We start from the raw sequence: 15,314 nt of genomic DNA on the forward strand, positions 1-15,314 counted from the left end.
TCATAATATAAAAACGGTTTTGACACTACACTAATGTAAAAAACGCTTTTATATTATGAGACGGAGGGAGTATTATGTAAGAGTAGAGAGAAAAGAGTCGATGAAACATACTGCGCTCGGGGGTCTTTGGAGGGTATAACATTCATACTATGTCCATTTCGATGAATAAGATGCATGTGTATTTTAAAATTGAAACTTCGACCATCAATTTTATCGACAAAACATAACTTATGCAACCTAAAACAAATGAGATGGTGGCGGTCATGGCGTGTCTGAATAAGGTCTTTCTAATCTTTGCCTACCTCGATAACGTCCGATCCGGCGTAGACAAAGGGTCTGTGATAGTTTGTGTACCGGATCAGTTTGTTCGCTTCAAATCTTGGTAGTTGGTTTGTCTTTCAAGAAGAGCTATTGGTTGGCTATTGGTGCGGCACCTTCAACACCATTTCCCGTGTTGTTATGTGGCATTGTCTGGTTTCTCCAAACCCCTAAGTTGGTGGTGATGGATTGCAAGCCTGCACTGCGTGAGGTGATGCTCCAACCAACGTTGCTCCAGCGATTTGTAAATCTCGTCTCAAGGGGCAAGTGATTATTGCGGTCTCTAAAATCTGGCATGGTGAGGGTATTTGTAGGTTTCCCTTTCGTTTACTATTGGTTCGGCGCAATTTTCAATCTCCAGTGGACGGCATACAATTGGAGAAAGAACACTGGTTATTTTGCGTCCAATTACCTGTCTATTGGACTGGCTATTATTTTCCTTGATATTTATCAGATCTAAGATGTCTTTGGGTGTCTTTTAAAAAAAATACCATTGAAAACTGTTTTTAATACAAAATCAATGTATAACTTTTATCACAAATAACCCACTTTTGGTTTAATTGATTATTAAAGTTAAATTTGAAATGCATGCACATCTTATTCATTGGAACGGAGTGAGTAGCTATATTCATGATAGCAACATTGCACGAAATTATAATGTATTACCAGTCATACAACTGACATTACGTGGACAATTTAGTTACTGGATATGTTTTTTTTAGGATTGGATGTGATTACGATAAGCACTTTGCTGATGTATATGATAAATTTATTGTATAAGTGATTTGAAATTATGCCCGCCTTTTTGTCTAAACAAATAGTCATTGCAATAATATACTCTTACACAAGAAGGCCTTATTATGGTATGTTCCCACTCCCAAACCCAAAATCGGGAGGCATGCCAGCCATCACCTTCTTGACCGAAGGCCTTGCAAGCAACGCGGCCCACCATGCCTTGACGTGTGGGTAAGTGTCGAGCTGGTCTGCATACTCCGTCGCCATGAAGTAGCGCATGAAGGAGAAATGGCTAAGGTCGGCGAGGCTGATGAAATCCCCGGCCAAATACTTGCTGCAGGATAACCTTGACTCGTAGACCTCCAACAGCTTCTTCAACTTCTCGATTTTTTCCTCAACGATCTTTTGGTCGCGGTAGCACCCTTCGAGCGGGTAGAGGATGCAGTTAGCCACAATTGGCCGCACTATAGGCTCGAGCTGGAGGGCTTCCACGTCGAGCCATACATCCACCATCGCCGACTCGGCGAGGTTGCCTGCTCGCAGAAGCTCGGGTTTGCACTTACGAAGAATGTACCTTGCGACGCCACGAGATTCTGGAAAGAAATATTGCATCAGCGGCACAAACGTAATTTAACCCTATAATATAAATGAATTCTTTTTTTTTGCGGGTGAATATAAATGAATTCATGTCTAGAAAAAATTAGTTAGATGAAATCGCGTAAAACATAGTTAGCCGTACATTTTATGCCTGACTTCGAGATTATTAACAGGCATCACCATATAATAATATCAGGTCCACAGAGTTGCTTAATTCGTACAATAGCTATCTAGAAAAACATAGCTCAAAAATAAATAAATAAAGGCTTACGGTAAAGCGTCAAGTCGCCATCCTCCAACACCGGGATCTCACCGAAGGGCTGCACACACACGAAATTGTTGGACGGAATATGGTGTTAGTTGACCTTGACCGCGCAAAGTAACGCAGTTGACAATATTTCTTTCTTGCTTCGAAACGACTGAGTATCTCAATCATATAAGCAGTAGCTCAACCGGATCCGGAGAAGCTAGTAACATACGTACGTTTCTGGCGAGGTGGTCCGGCTGCCGGTGATCGCCGCCGCTCCTGCTCATGGGCACGATCTCGTACTCGGCGCCGGCCTCCTCCAAGCAGACGAGGACCCGGGCCATCCATGGCGACACCGCCCACCCGTACACCTTCATGGGCGCCATCCCTTGTAGCTCCCTTCGTACGTGAGCTGTGTTTGCAATTGCAGCACTGTGTTTATGTACCAGTTTATCTGGCAGTCCGATGCAACTTTTAGGAAGTAGTAGGTAGGCAGTGGTAGTAGGTAAGTAGGAATCCCCTACTAGTCTATATTATCCCATGGGTTCCCTGTAAACAGTCAAACTTCAATCTGTTACAACTGTAGAGTGGATCGTCACTGCTTGCGTTAGCGCTAAAAAATGCAGACCAGGTCACTGCGGTGGTGAAAAATGACAAAACTGGCCCTTTGGCCAAAGTTCAGCATAAGATGACCCTATTTTCAAAACATTTCACAAAATGGCCCTACCTGCATGACGCCCGCAGTCGGGGCGCCATGCTAAACATCACGACACCCTGGTCAACGGCGCCATACGGGTCGCCGATGACTTACCACGCTGGCAGGGCAGGACACCATGGCGCCCCCGTCAAGGGCGCCATGCTCGGCACCATGACGCCCCTGCCCAGGGCTCCATGCCCCTTGCATAAAACAGAGCACTTCCTCTGTTTTCCACCACAATCCCTCTCTTTTCCCCTTCTCCACCCCGGCCGCCCCACTCATGCCCCTCCCTAATGCCCATAAAATTTCATGGATCGGAGCTCCAAATCGGTGATTTATCCTCCCCTTCGACCCCTCAAGGTGTTCTCCATCATTCCTCCTCTTTTTCTTGGTTGAAATCTCCGCATTGTGGCGATTTGAAGAAACCCTAGGTCATCCAATTATGCTATTTTTGTTAATGCATTTTGGTGTTTATGATTGTAGATGGCGAGGATCGTGAATGTGCATCATGTGGACTTTGTCTCCTTTGAGAAGGGAGACGCGGAGTATGGCGGCGTTCACGCCAGTGCCGTCAGAGAAAAGAGTCCGCTTGACTACATACCACAAGTATGCCCTGGTATACCGCTGCACCGTTTCATCGTCCGCATCAGCCGGGCATTCCACAAAGTTTTCAGCAATCCAATGATAACTTGCACCGGCGGACTTCCCTTGTACCCCTTGCTCCCTCCCTATGAGTCCAACCATAATCTCACGCCATCCATCAGAATATGTGCTAAAACGAATATGCTCTCTTTTGATGGGAAGTCCAATGATCAGAGAAACATCCTGCAAAGTGACCTTCATATCCCCAGCATAGGAGTGAAAAGTATGTGTCTCAGGGCGCCATTGGTCAACGAGTGTCGTGATCGCACAAGGGTTCATCTTCGGCATCGAGCGAGACACGAGTGAGATGAAAGGGAGAAGCCCGGTCTTCCGGATATACTCCGTGTATCGCTCGTCATACTCCATCTTGTCATGAACCGAACCGGACCTCAAGTGAAGCTGATCAAAAACACTTCCTTCATCTGCCATGAACCGTCCAAGATGCAATTGATCGTACAATGGATGGATAAGAGAAGTCATCCTACAAATTACAAATGTATATGGTAAGCCCCGTTGTCATTTGCAAATATCGGCACTAGTGCACAAACATACATACATGTGCAAAATTTCTACACTAATTCATCTTCCATACACCATATATGTGCATATAATTTTCTACAATATCGTACTCCATATATTTGCAAATATCCATCCATCCGCCTTCCTAATTTTACACTAATTCTTCCATGCACCATATATGTGTGTGCATATCCTAACCAAATTCATAGCACTTTCATAAAAATCCTATATCATACATATCCTAAGCCATACATATCCTAAATCACACTAATCCCTATATTATCACACCAAAAATCCAATGATAACTTGTAGAAAAGGATGAACTAGGGTTTCACCCAAATCAATCAAATGCAGAGATTTCAACCAATAGAAAGAGGGGAAAGGGAAGAGAATACCTTCGGGATTGGAAGGACAACCGGATCCACCGATTTTTGGCTCAGATCCGCAACACTTGAGTGGTGAGAGGGAGGGGCGAATTGAGCGACGCCATGGTGGGGGAAAGAAACGGAGAGGAGGAAAGAACGAAGCGGAGAGGAGAGGATGATGGCAGGGATAAGTGAAGGGGTAAGGCGCCCCAGGGCAGGGCGTCGTGCTACAGAGCATGCCGCCCTAGGCCGCGGTGTCATGCACCCAAGTCCAGGCCGACATGACAGTCAGTGCTGACGTGTATGGCTCCCTTGATCGGGGCGTTATGTAATCTTGCATGGCGCCTCGGTCGCGGGCGTCATGCAGGTAGGGCCATTTTGTGAAACATTTTGAAAACGGGGTCATTTTGTGCTGAACTTTGGCCTAAGGGCCAATTTTGTCGTTTTTCACCATGCATGACGCGCGTCCATTACATTTAAGGGCATGCACTGTGCAGGCATCACTGAGTCAAGATTTTCGGAAGGTGACTATTTTGTCGAGTTCTGTGGGTCGGTTGGTTTGAATTAAGGGTTTGGCTAGGTCTTGATCGACTGAAACTTAAGTGACATAGTATATAAAAAGAAAAGGAAAAAACTAAAGAGAGAAAAAAATGCACAAATCTCCATGCAAGATCAAATGAATATAGCATCAATTTAGACATAACCAATTCTCAGTCAACCGAGACTAAGACTTAGCAAAACTATTGAATGCATGTCCTCCACCTCCCCCGCCAGATCTTGGCCGGATCCGGCGAGTCCCACCGCACGCAAGCCAGATCCGGCGCCCCTTCCCCCGCTCCTCCCTCCCCTCCCCTTTTCCGCCCTCACGCCGCCTCCCCAGGGGGCGGCCGGGGGCGACCAACGCGCCTGCTCCCTCGTTCTTCCCACGCCTCGTCCCTCCCCGCCGCCGCCGGCGGGCGCCCCCGGCTCTGGCCCGGGTGGTGTCGGCGGCGGCGGGATCTTCCCTCCCCGCGCGTGCGTCCTTCCTGCCCAGGGCGGGGGGGGCGGCGGTGTTGCTCGGCTTGGCGGCGGTGGCCAGCGGCAGACGTGGTGGAGGTGCTTCTCCTTGGCGGCGGGGCAGCTTGGTTGCGCGGGGTGGCCGGCGGCGCGCCCCGGCCCAGATCTGGGCCCTCGGGCCCCATCTTGGTCCTAGCGGGCTGGCCCCCCTGCGTTTCCTCGTTGTCTGCGGCGCGGTGAGGAGGATGAGCAGCTCGGATATGGGGCGACGGCGCCGCCGGTGTGCCGGCAGCAGCGCGAGGGCGGGAGCTTTAGGGGCCCACGAGGGCTCGCCCGGGCCTGTGGACCCACGGGCCTAGTGTGCTCCTGCTATTACGTCCGGACGGCTACCGTCGCTGACGGTGGAGGTGGAGCCCTCCCGCGTCCCGATGGTGCTGATGCCCTAGTCCCGGCTCCGATTCTTCGACGTGCTGTCCTCACTTCGTGGTGCCGTGGTGAGATGGCGTGGGGGCCTCACGACCGCGTTGGCGCAGGGGGGTGGTTGGTTTAGTGGCAGGCTCCAGAGCGCCCGAGGAGCGGGTTGGGATCGGGGGAAACCCTTGTCGGCATGGCCGACACCGGCGCGGTGGCGCCTGAGGGTGCCACCTGACCTTCCGGGAGGGCGTCAGGGCTACCCTTCCTCTCGCCTCATCGTGTACCAGGGGAAACCCTTGGCAGCAGCGTCGTTATCGTCGCGTTCCTTCTTGGAGGTGTTGATAGGTGCCGGTGTTGGGGATCGTAGCAGAAATTAAAAAATTTCTACCCATCACCAAGATCAATCTATGGAGTATTCTAGCAACGAGGGGAATAGGAGTGCATCTACATACCCTTGTAGATCGCGAGCGGAAGCGTTCAAGTGAACGGGGATGATGCAGTCGTACTCGCCGTGATCCAAATCACCGATGACCAAGTGCCGAACGGATAGCACCTCCGCGTTCAACACACGCACGGTCGGGAAGACGTCTCCTCCTTCTTGATCCAGCAAGGGGGGAGGAGAGGTTGATGAAGATCCAGCAGCACGACGGCGTGGTGGTGGATGCAACAGAGTCTCGGCAGGGCTTCGCCAAGCACCAACAAGCGGGAGAGGTGTTACAGGAGGGAGAGGGAGGCGCCAGGGGCTACGGTGCGGCTGCCCTCCCTCCCCTCCACTATATATAGGGGCTAGGGGGCGCATGCCCCCTTGGAGATCCCATCTACAGGGGGGCGGCGGCCCCTGGGGGGCAACGGCCCCCCTTAGGCCATGTTCGGTTAATCCTCTTGCCACAGGGATTGAAGGGGATTGAGGAGGTTTGAGAAGGATTTTGACTTGCAAGGGATTTAATCCCCTTCAATCCCTTTCAAACCTCTTCAAACCCTGCCAAACTGAACAATGTCTTAGGGTTTCCAACCAGGGGGCGCATGCCCCCTCGGGGGGCAACGGCCCCCTAGGGTTTCCAACCCTAGGCGCCTTGGGCCCTTGGGTGGGGCGCACCAGCCCACCAGGGGCTGGTTCCCACGCCACTTCAGCCCATGGGGCCCTCCGGGATAGGTGGCCCCATCCGGTGGACCCTCGGGACCCTTCCGGTGGCCCCGGTACAATACCGGTGACCCCCGAAACTTTCCCGATTGCCGAAACTGGACTTCCTATATATAAATCTTTACCTCCGGACCATTCCGGAACTCCTCGTGATGTCCGGGATCTCATCCGGGACTCCGAACAACTTTCGGGTTACTGCATACTAATATCTCTACAACCCTAGCGTCACCGAACCTTAAGTGTGTAGACCCTACGGGTTCGGGAGACATGCAGACATGACCGAGACGCCTCTCCGGTCAATAACCAACAGCGGGATCTGGATACCCATGTTGGCTCCCACATGCTCCTCGATGATCTCATCGGATGAACCACGATGTCGAGGACTTAATCAATCCCGTATTCAATTCCCTTTGTCAATCGGTACGTTACTTGTCCGAGACTCGATCGTCGTTATCCCAATACCTTGTTCAATCTCGTTACCGGGAAGTCACTTTACTCGTACCGTAATGCATGATCCCGTGACCAACCCCTTGGTCACATTGAGCTCATTATGATGATGCATTACCGAGTGGGCCCAGAGATACCTCTCCGTCATACGGAGTGACAAATCCCAGTCTCGATTCGTGCCAACCCAACAGACACTTTCGGAGATACCCGTAGTGCACCTTTATAGCCACCCAGTTACGTTGTGACGTTTGATACACCCAAAGCAATCCTACGGTATTCGGGAGTTGCACAATCTCATGGTCTAAGGAAATGATACTTGACATTAGAAAAGCTCTAGCAAACGAACTACACGATCTTTGTGCTATGCTTAGGTTTGGGTCTTGTCCATCACATCATTCTCGTAATGACGTGATCCTGTTATCAATGACATCCCCATGTCCATAGTCAGGAAACCATGACTATCTGTTGATCAACGAGCTAGTCAACTAGAGGCTCACTAGGGACACATTGTGGTCTATGTATTCACACATGTATCACGATTTCCGGATAATACAATTATAGCATGAATAATAGACAATTATCATGAACAAGGAAATATAATAATCTTTTATTATTGCCTCTAGGGCATATTTCCAACAGTCTCCCACTTGCACTAGAGACAATAGTCTAGTTACATTGTGATGAATCGAACACCCATGGAATTTTGGTGTTGATCATGTTTTTCTCTAGGGAGACGTTTAGTCAACGGATCTGCCACATTCAGGTCCGTATGTACTTTACAAATCTCTATGTCTCCATTTTGAACATTTTCACGAATGGAGTTGAAGCGACGCTTGATATGCCTTGTCTTCCTGTGAAACCTGGGCTCCTTCGCAAGGGCAATAGCTCCAGTGTTGTCACAGAAGAGAGTCATCGGGTCCGACGCATTGGGTATGACTCCTAGGTCGGTAATGAACTCCTTCACCCAGACTGTTCTTGTGCTGCCTCCAAGGCTGCCATATACTCTGCTTCACATGTAGATCCCGCCACGACGCTTTGCTTGCAACTGCACCAGCTTACTGCCCCACCATTCAAAATATACACGTATCCGGTTTGTGACTTAGAGTCATCCAGATCTGTGTCGAAGCTAGCGTCGACGTAACCCTTTACGACGAGCTCTTTGGCACCTCCATAAACGAGAAACATATCCTTGGTCCTTTTCAGGTACTTTAGGATGTTTTTGACCACTGTCAAGTGTTCCTTGCCGGGATTACTTTGGTACCTACCTACCAAACTTACGGCAAGGTTTACATCAGGTCTGGTACACAGCATGGCATACATAATAGACCCTATGGCTGAGGCATAGGGGATGACACTCATCTCTTCTATATCTTCTGCCGTGGTCGGGCATTGAGCCGTGCTCAATCGCACACCTTGCAATACAGGCAAGAACCCCTTCTTGGACTGATCCATATTGAACTTCTTCAATATCTTGTCAAGGTACGTACTTTGTGAAAGACCGATGAGGCGTCTCGATCTATCTCTATAGATCTTGATGCCTAATATATAAGCAGCTTCTCCAAGGTCCTTCATTGAAAAACACTTGTTCAAATAGGCCTTTATGCTTTCCAAGAATTCTATATCATTTCCCATCAACAGTATGTCATCCACATATAATATGAGAAATGCTACAGAGCTCCCACTCACTTTCTTGTAAACGCAGGCTTCTCCATAAGTCTGCATAAACCCAAACGCTTTGATCATCTCATCAAAGCGAATGTTCCAACTCCGAGATGCTTGCACCAGCCCATAGATTGAGCGCTGGAGCTTGCACACCTTGTTAGCATTCTTAGGATCGACAAAACCTTCCGGCTGCATCATATACAATTCTTCCTTAAGAAAGCCGTTAAGGAATGCCGTTTTGACATCCATTTGCCATATCTCATAATCATAGAATGCGGCAATTGCTAACATGATTCGGACGGACTTCAGCTTCGCTACGGGTGAGAAAGTCTCATCATAGTCAACCCCTTGAACTTGTCGATAACCCTTAGCGATAAGTCGAGCCTTATAGATGGTCACATTACCATCCGCGTCTGTCTTCTTAAAGATCCATTTATTTTCTATGGCTCGCCGATCATCGGGCAAGTCAGTCAAAGTCCATACTTCGTTTTCATACATGGATTCTATCTCGGATTTCATGGCTTCCAGCCATTTGTTGGAATCTGGGCCCGCCATCGCTTCTTCATAATTCGAAGGTTCACCGTTGTCCAACAACATGATCTCCAGGACAGGGTTGCCGTACCACTCTGGTGCAGAACGTGTCCTTGTGGACCTACGAAGTCCAGTAGGAGCTTGATCCGAAGTATCTTGATCATCATCATTAACCTCCTCTCTAATTGGTGTAGGCACCACAGGAACATTTTCCTGAGCTGCGCTACTCTCCGTTTCAAGAGGCAGTACTTCATCAAGCTCCACTTTCCTCCCACTTACTTCTTTCGAGAGAAACTCTTTCTCTAGAAAGGATCCATTCCTGGCAACAAAGATCTTGCCTTCGAATCTAAGGTAGAAGGTATACCCAATGGTTTCCTTAGGGTATCCTATGAAGACGCATTTTTCCGACTTGGGTTCAAGCTTTTCAGGTTGAAGTTTCTTGACATAAGCATCGCATCCCCAAACTTTTAGAAACGACAGTTTAGGTTTCTTCCCAAACCATATTTCAAACGGTGTCGTCTCAACGGATTTAGACGGAGCCCTATTTAAAGTGAATGCGGCAGTCTCCAAAGCATAGCCCCAAAATGAGAGCGGTAGATCGGTAAGAGACATCATAGATCGCACCATATCCAATAGAGTGCGATTACGACGTTCGGACACACCGTTACGCTGAGGTGTTCCAGGCGGCGTGAGTTGTGAAATGATTCCACATTTACTTAAGTGTGTGCCAAATTCGTGACTTAAATATTCTCCCCCACGATCTGATCGTAAGAACTTTATTTTTCTGTCACGTTGATTCTCAACCTCACTCTGAAATTCCTTGAACTTTTCAAAGGTCTCAAACTTGTGTTTCATTAAGTAGACATACCCATATCTACTTAAGTCATCGGTGAGAGTGAGAACATAACGATAGCCACCGCGAGCCTCAACACTCATTGGACCGCACACATCAGTATGTATAATTTCCAATAAGTTGGTTGCTCGCTCCATTGTTCCGGAGAATGGAGTCTTGGTCATTTTACCCATGAGGCATGGTTCGCACGTGTCAAATGATTCGTAATCAAGAGACTCTAAAAGTCCATCTGCATGGAGCTTCTTCATGCGTTTGACACCTATGTGACCAAGGCGGCAGTGCCACAAGTATGTGGGACTATCATTATCAACTTTACATCTTTTGGTATTCACACTATGAACATGTGTTACATTACACTCGAGATTCATTAAGAATAAACCATTCACCAACAGGGCATGACCATAAAACATATCTCTCATATAAATAAAACAACCATTATTCTCGGATTTAAATGAGTAGCCATCTCGAATTAAACGAGATCCTGATACAATGTTCATGCTCAAAGCTGGAACTAAATAACAATTATTGAGGTTTAAAACTAATCCCGTAGGTAAATGTAGAGGTAGCGTGCCGACGGCGATCACATCGACCTTGGAACCATTCCCGACGCGCATCGTCACCTCGTCCTTCGCCAGTCTCCGCTTATTCCGCAGCTCCTGCTTTGAGTTACAAATATGAGCAACCGCACCGGTATCAAATACCCAGGAGCTACTACGAGTGCTGGTAAGGTACACATCAATAACATGTATATCACATATACCTTTGGTGTTGCCGGCCTTCTTGTCCGCTAAGTATTTGGGGCAGTTCCGCTTCCAGTGACCACTTCCCTTGCAATAAAAGCACTCAGTTTCAGGCTTGGGTCCATTCTTTGACTTCTTCCTGGCAACTGATTTACCAGGCGCGGCAACTTCCTTGCCGTCCTTCTTGAAGTTCTTCTTACCCTTGCCTTTCTTGAACTTAGTGGTTTTATTCACCATCAACACTTGATGTTCCTTTTTGATCTCCACCTCCGCTGATTTCAGCATTGAATATACCTCGGGAATGGTCTTTTCCATCCCCTGCATATTGAAGTTCATCACAAAGCTCTTGTAGCTTGGTGGAAGCGACTGAAGGATTCTGTCAATGACCGCGTCATCCGGGAGATTAACTCCCAGCTGAGTCAAGCGGTTGTGCAACCCAGACATCTTGAGTATGTGTTCACTGACAGAGCTATTTTCCTCCATCTTACAACTAAAGAACTTGTCGGAGACTTCATATCTCTCGACCCGGGCATGAGCTTGGAAAACCATTTTCAGCTCCTCGAACATCTCATATGCTCCGTGTTGCTCAAAACGCTTTTGGAGCCCCGGTTCTAAGCTGTAAAGCATGCCGCACTGAACGAGGGAGTAATCATCAGCACGTGACTGATAGGTGTTCATAATGTCTTGGTTTGCTGGGAATGGTGCTTCACCTAGCGGTGCTTCTAGGACATAATCTTTCTTGGCAGCTATGAGGATAATCCTCAGGTTCCGGACCCAGTCCGTATAGTTGCTGCCATCATCTTTCAGCTTGGTTTTCTCTAGGAATGCGTTGAAGTTGAGGGCAACATATGCGTGGGCCATTTGATCTACAAGACACATTGTAAAGATTTTAGACTAAGTTCATGATAATTAAGTTCATCTAATCAAATTATTCAATGAACTCCCACTCAGATAGACATCCCTCTAGTCATCTAAGTGAAACATGATCCGAGGCAACTAGGCCGTGTCCGATCATCACGTGAGACGGACTAGTCAACATCGGTGAACATCTCCATGTTGATCGTATCTTCTATACGACTCATGCTCGACCTTTCGGGCCTCCATGTTCCGAGGCCATGTCTGTACATGCTAGGCTCGTCAAGTCAACCTAAGTGTATTGCGTGTGTAAATCTGGCTTACACCCGTTGTATTCGAACGTTAGAATCTATCACACCCGATCATCACGTGGTGCTTCAAAACAACGAACCTTCGCAATGGTGCACAGTTAGGGGGAACACTTTCTTGAAATTAATTCGAGGGATCATCTTATTTAAGCTACCATCGTTCTAAGCAAATAAGATGTAAAACATGATAAACATCACATGCAATCAAATAGTGACATGATATGGCCAATATCATTTCGCTCCTTTGATCTCCATCTTCGGGGCGCCATGATCATCGTCGTCACCGGCATGACACCATGATCTCCATCATCATGATCTCCATCATCATGTCTTCATGAAGTTGTCACGTCAACTATTACTTCTACTACTATGGCTAACGCTTTAGCAATAAAGTAAAGTAATTACATGACGTTTATGTTGACACGCAGGTCATAAATAAATTAAGACAACTCCTATGGCTCCTGCCGGTTGTCATACTCATCGACATGCAAGTCGTGATTCCTATTACAAGAACATGATCATCTCATACATCACATATATCATTCATCACAACTTTTGGCCATATCACATCACAAAGCACTTGCTGCAAAAACAAGTTAGACGTCCTCTAATTGTTGTTGCAAGTTTTTACGTGGCTGCTATAGGTTTCTAGCAAGAACGTTTCTTACCTACGCCAAAACCACAACGTGAATTGCCAATTTCTATTTACCCTTCATAAGGACCCTGTTCATCGAATCCGATCTGACTAAAGTGGGAGAGACAGATACCCGCCATCCACCTTATGCAACTAGTGCATGTCAGTCGGTGGAACCGGTCTCACGTAAGCGTACGTGTAAGGTTGGTCCGGGCCGCTTCATCCCACAATACCGCTGAATCAAGATAAGACTAGTAACGGCAAGATAATTGACAATATCAACGCCCACAACTACTTTGTATTCTACTCGTGCATAGAAACTACGCATAGACCTAGCTCATGATGCCACTGTTGGGGATCGTAGCAGAAATTAAAAAAATTCTACGCATCACCAAGATCAATCTATGGAGTATTCTAGCAACGAGGGGAATAGGAGTGCATCTACATACCCTTGTAGATCGCGAGCGGAAGCGTTCAAGTGAACGGGGATGATGGAGTCGTACTCACCGTGATCCAAATCACCAATGACCAAGTGCCGAACGGACAGCACCTCCGCGTTCAACACACGTACGGTCGGGAAGACGTCTCCTCCTTCTTGATCCAGCAAGGGGGAGGAGAGGTTGATGAAGATCCAGCAGCACGACGGTGTGGTGGTGGATGCAGCAGAGTCTCGGCAGGGCTTCGCCAAGCACCAACGAGCGGGAGAGGTGTTACAGGAGGGAGAGGGAGGCGCCAGGGGCTAGGGTGCGGCTGCCCTCCCTCCCCTCCACTATATATAGGGGCTAGGGGGGCGCATGCCCCCTTGGAGATCCCATCTACAGGGGGGCGGCGGCCCCTGGGGGCAACGGCCCCCCTTAGGGTTTCCAACTAGGGGGGCGCATGCCCCCTCGGGGGGCAACGGCCCCCTAGGGTTTCCATCCCTAGGCGCCTTGGGCCCTTGGGTGGGGCGCACCAGCCCACCAGGGGCTGGTTCCCACGCCACTTCAGCCCATGGGGCCCTCCGGGATAGGTGGCCCCATCCGATGGACCCCCGGGACCCTTCCGGTGGCCCCGGTACAATACCGGTGACCCCCGAAACTTTCCCGATTGCCGAAACTGGACTTCCTATATATAAATCTTTACCTCCGGACCATTCCAGAACTCCTCGTGACGTCCGGGATCTCATCCGGGACTCCAAACAACTTTCGGGTTACTGCATACTAATATCTCTACAACCCTAGCGTCACTGAACCTTAAGTGTGTAGACCCTACGGGTTCGGGAGACATGCAGACATGACCGAGACGTCTCTCCGGTCAATAACCAACAGCGGGATCTGGATACCCATGTTGGCTACCACATGCTCCTCGATGATCTCATCGGATGAACCACGATGTCGAGGACTTAATCAATCCCGTATTCAATTCCCTTTGTCAATCGGTACATTACTTGCCCGAGACTCGATCGTCGGTATCCCAATACCTTGTTCAATCTCGTTACCGGCAAGTCACTTTACTCGTACCGTAATGCATGATCCCGTGGCCAACCCCTTGGTCACATTGAGCTCATTATGATGATGCATTACCGAGTGGGCCCAAGAGATACCTCTCCGTCATACGGAGTGACAAATCCCAGTCTCGATTCGTGCCAACCCAACAGACACTTTCGGAGATACCCGTAATGCACCTTTATAGCCACCCAGTTACGTTGTGACGTTTGATACACCCAAAGCACTCCTACGGTATCCGGGAGTTGCACAATCTCATGGTCTAAGGAAATGATACTTGACATTAGAAAAGCTCAAGCAAACGAACTACACGATCTTTGTGCTATGCTTAGGTTTGGGTCTTGTCCATCACATCATTCTCCTAATGACGTGATCCCGTTATCAATGACATCCTCATGTCCATAGTCAGGAAACCATGACTATCTGTTGATCAACGAGCTAGTCAACTAGAGGCTCACTGGGGACACATTGTGGTCTATGTATTCACACATGTATCACGATTTCTGGATAATACAATTATAGCATGAATAATAGACAATTATCATGAACACGGAGATATAATAATCTTTTATTATTGCCTCTAGGGCATATTTCCAACAGCCGGCGCTTCGGAGTCTTGGAGCCTAGTGGAAGATCCCGGTGGGCGCAGCGATCGCGAGGCTTCTTCGTTTTTGTTGATCCGCCGTTGTCGGCATTTGTTTCTTTTGCTCTTTCTTTGTCGTTTCTTTTGGGCGTGACTGTGCTGCTTCCGCCCCAGCACCTATCCCTGTATGGTTCGGTTGGTTGCTTTGTATACAAAGCGGGGGGAACCCTTTTTCGGCAAAGTTGACTCGAGAGGGCCTAAATATCCGCAGAACACACATAAATGCTACTGAAATGACAAAAAAATGGAATCTATCACATGGAGATCTTGTTGATTTGAAATTTGAGGACCTAAACACCTGGAAAAAAATCAAAAAACACACACAAACAAGCTACTCAGAAGACAGTGTGACCATGTGTGAATGATCATGGGATGATATACCGACATAGTCAAGATACATCAAGATATACAATGAAATGTTTGGCAGGATTATTCGCAGAGATGTTCGATAGAAAAAAGGATACATACTGTTACACGACATCAATT

At 48.1% G+C, this 15,314-nt stretch overlaps 1 protein-coding gene across 1 annotated transcript; it reads right to left on the reverse strand.

Annotated features, from left to right (window-relative positions):
- Positions 1 to 949: 949 nt before the first annotated feature.
- LOC123087725 (glutathione S-transferase 4) lies at positions 950 to 2,317 on the reverse strand. The gene is made up of 3 exons (XM_044509823.1): positions 2,134 to 2,317; positions 1,922 to 1,970; positions 950 to 1,646 (listed from the first exon to the last, which is right to left on the reverse strand). Exons 1-3 carry the CDS (start codon positions 2,281 to 2,283, stop codon positions 1,177 to 1,179), a joined length of 669 nt encoding a protein of 222 aa, XP_044365758.1. The 5' UTR covers positions 2,284 to 2,317; the 3' UTR covers positions 950 to 1,176.
- Positions 2,318 to 15,314: the final 12,997 nt, after the last annotated feature.

Source organism: Triticum aestivum, chromosome 4A (assembly GCF_018294505.1).
Source record: "Triticum aestivum cultivar Chinese Spring chromosome 4A, IWGSC CS RefSeq v2.1, whole genome shotgun sequence".
Classification (NCBI taxonomy): Eukaryota; Viridiplantae; Streptophyta; class Magnoliopsida; order Poales; family Poaceae; genus Triticum; species Triticum aestivum.

What these genes read in the sequence shown, in the direction of transcription:
- LOC123087725 (XM_044509823.1), bottom strand. Translation starts at nt 2,283, where the DNA reads ATGGCGCCCATGAAGGTGTACGGGTGGGCGGTGTCGCCATGGATGGCC. An exon ending in CGGACCACCTCGCCAGAAAC is followed by an intron (nt 1,971 to 2,133) that starts GTACGTATGTTA and finishes GTGTGTGTGCAG; the next exon opens with CCCTTCGGTGAGATCCCGGT. An exon ending in TGGCGACTTGACGCTTTACC is followed by an intron (nt 1,647 to 1,921) that starts GTAAGCCTTTAT and finishes ATTTCTTTCCAG; the next exon opens with AATCTCGTGGCGTCGCAAGG.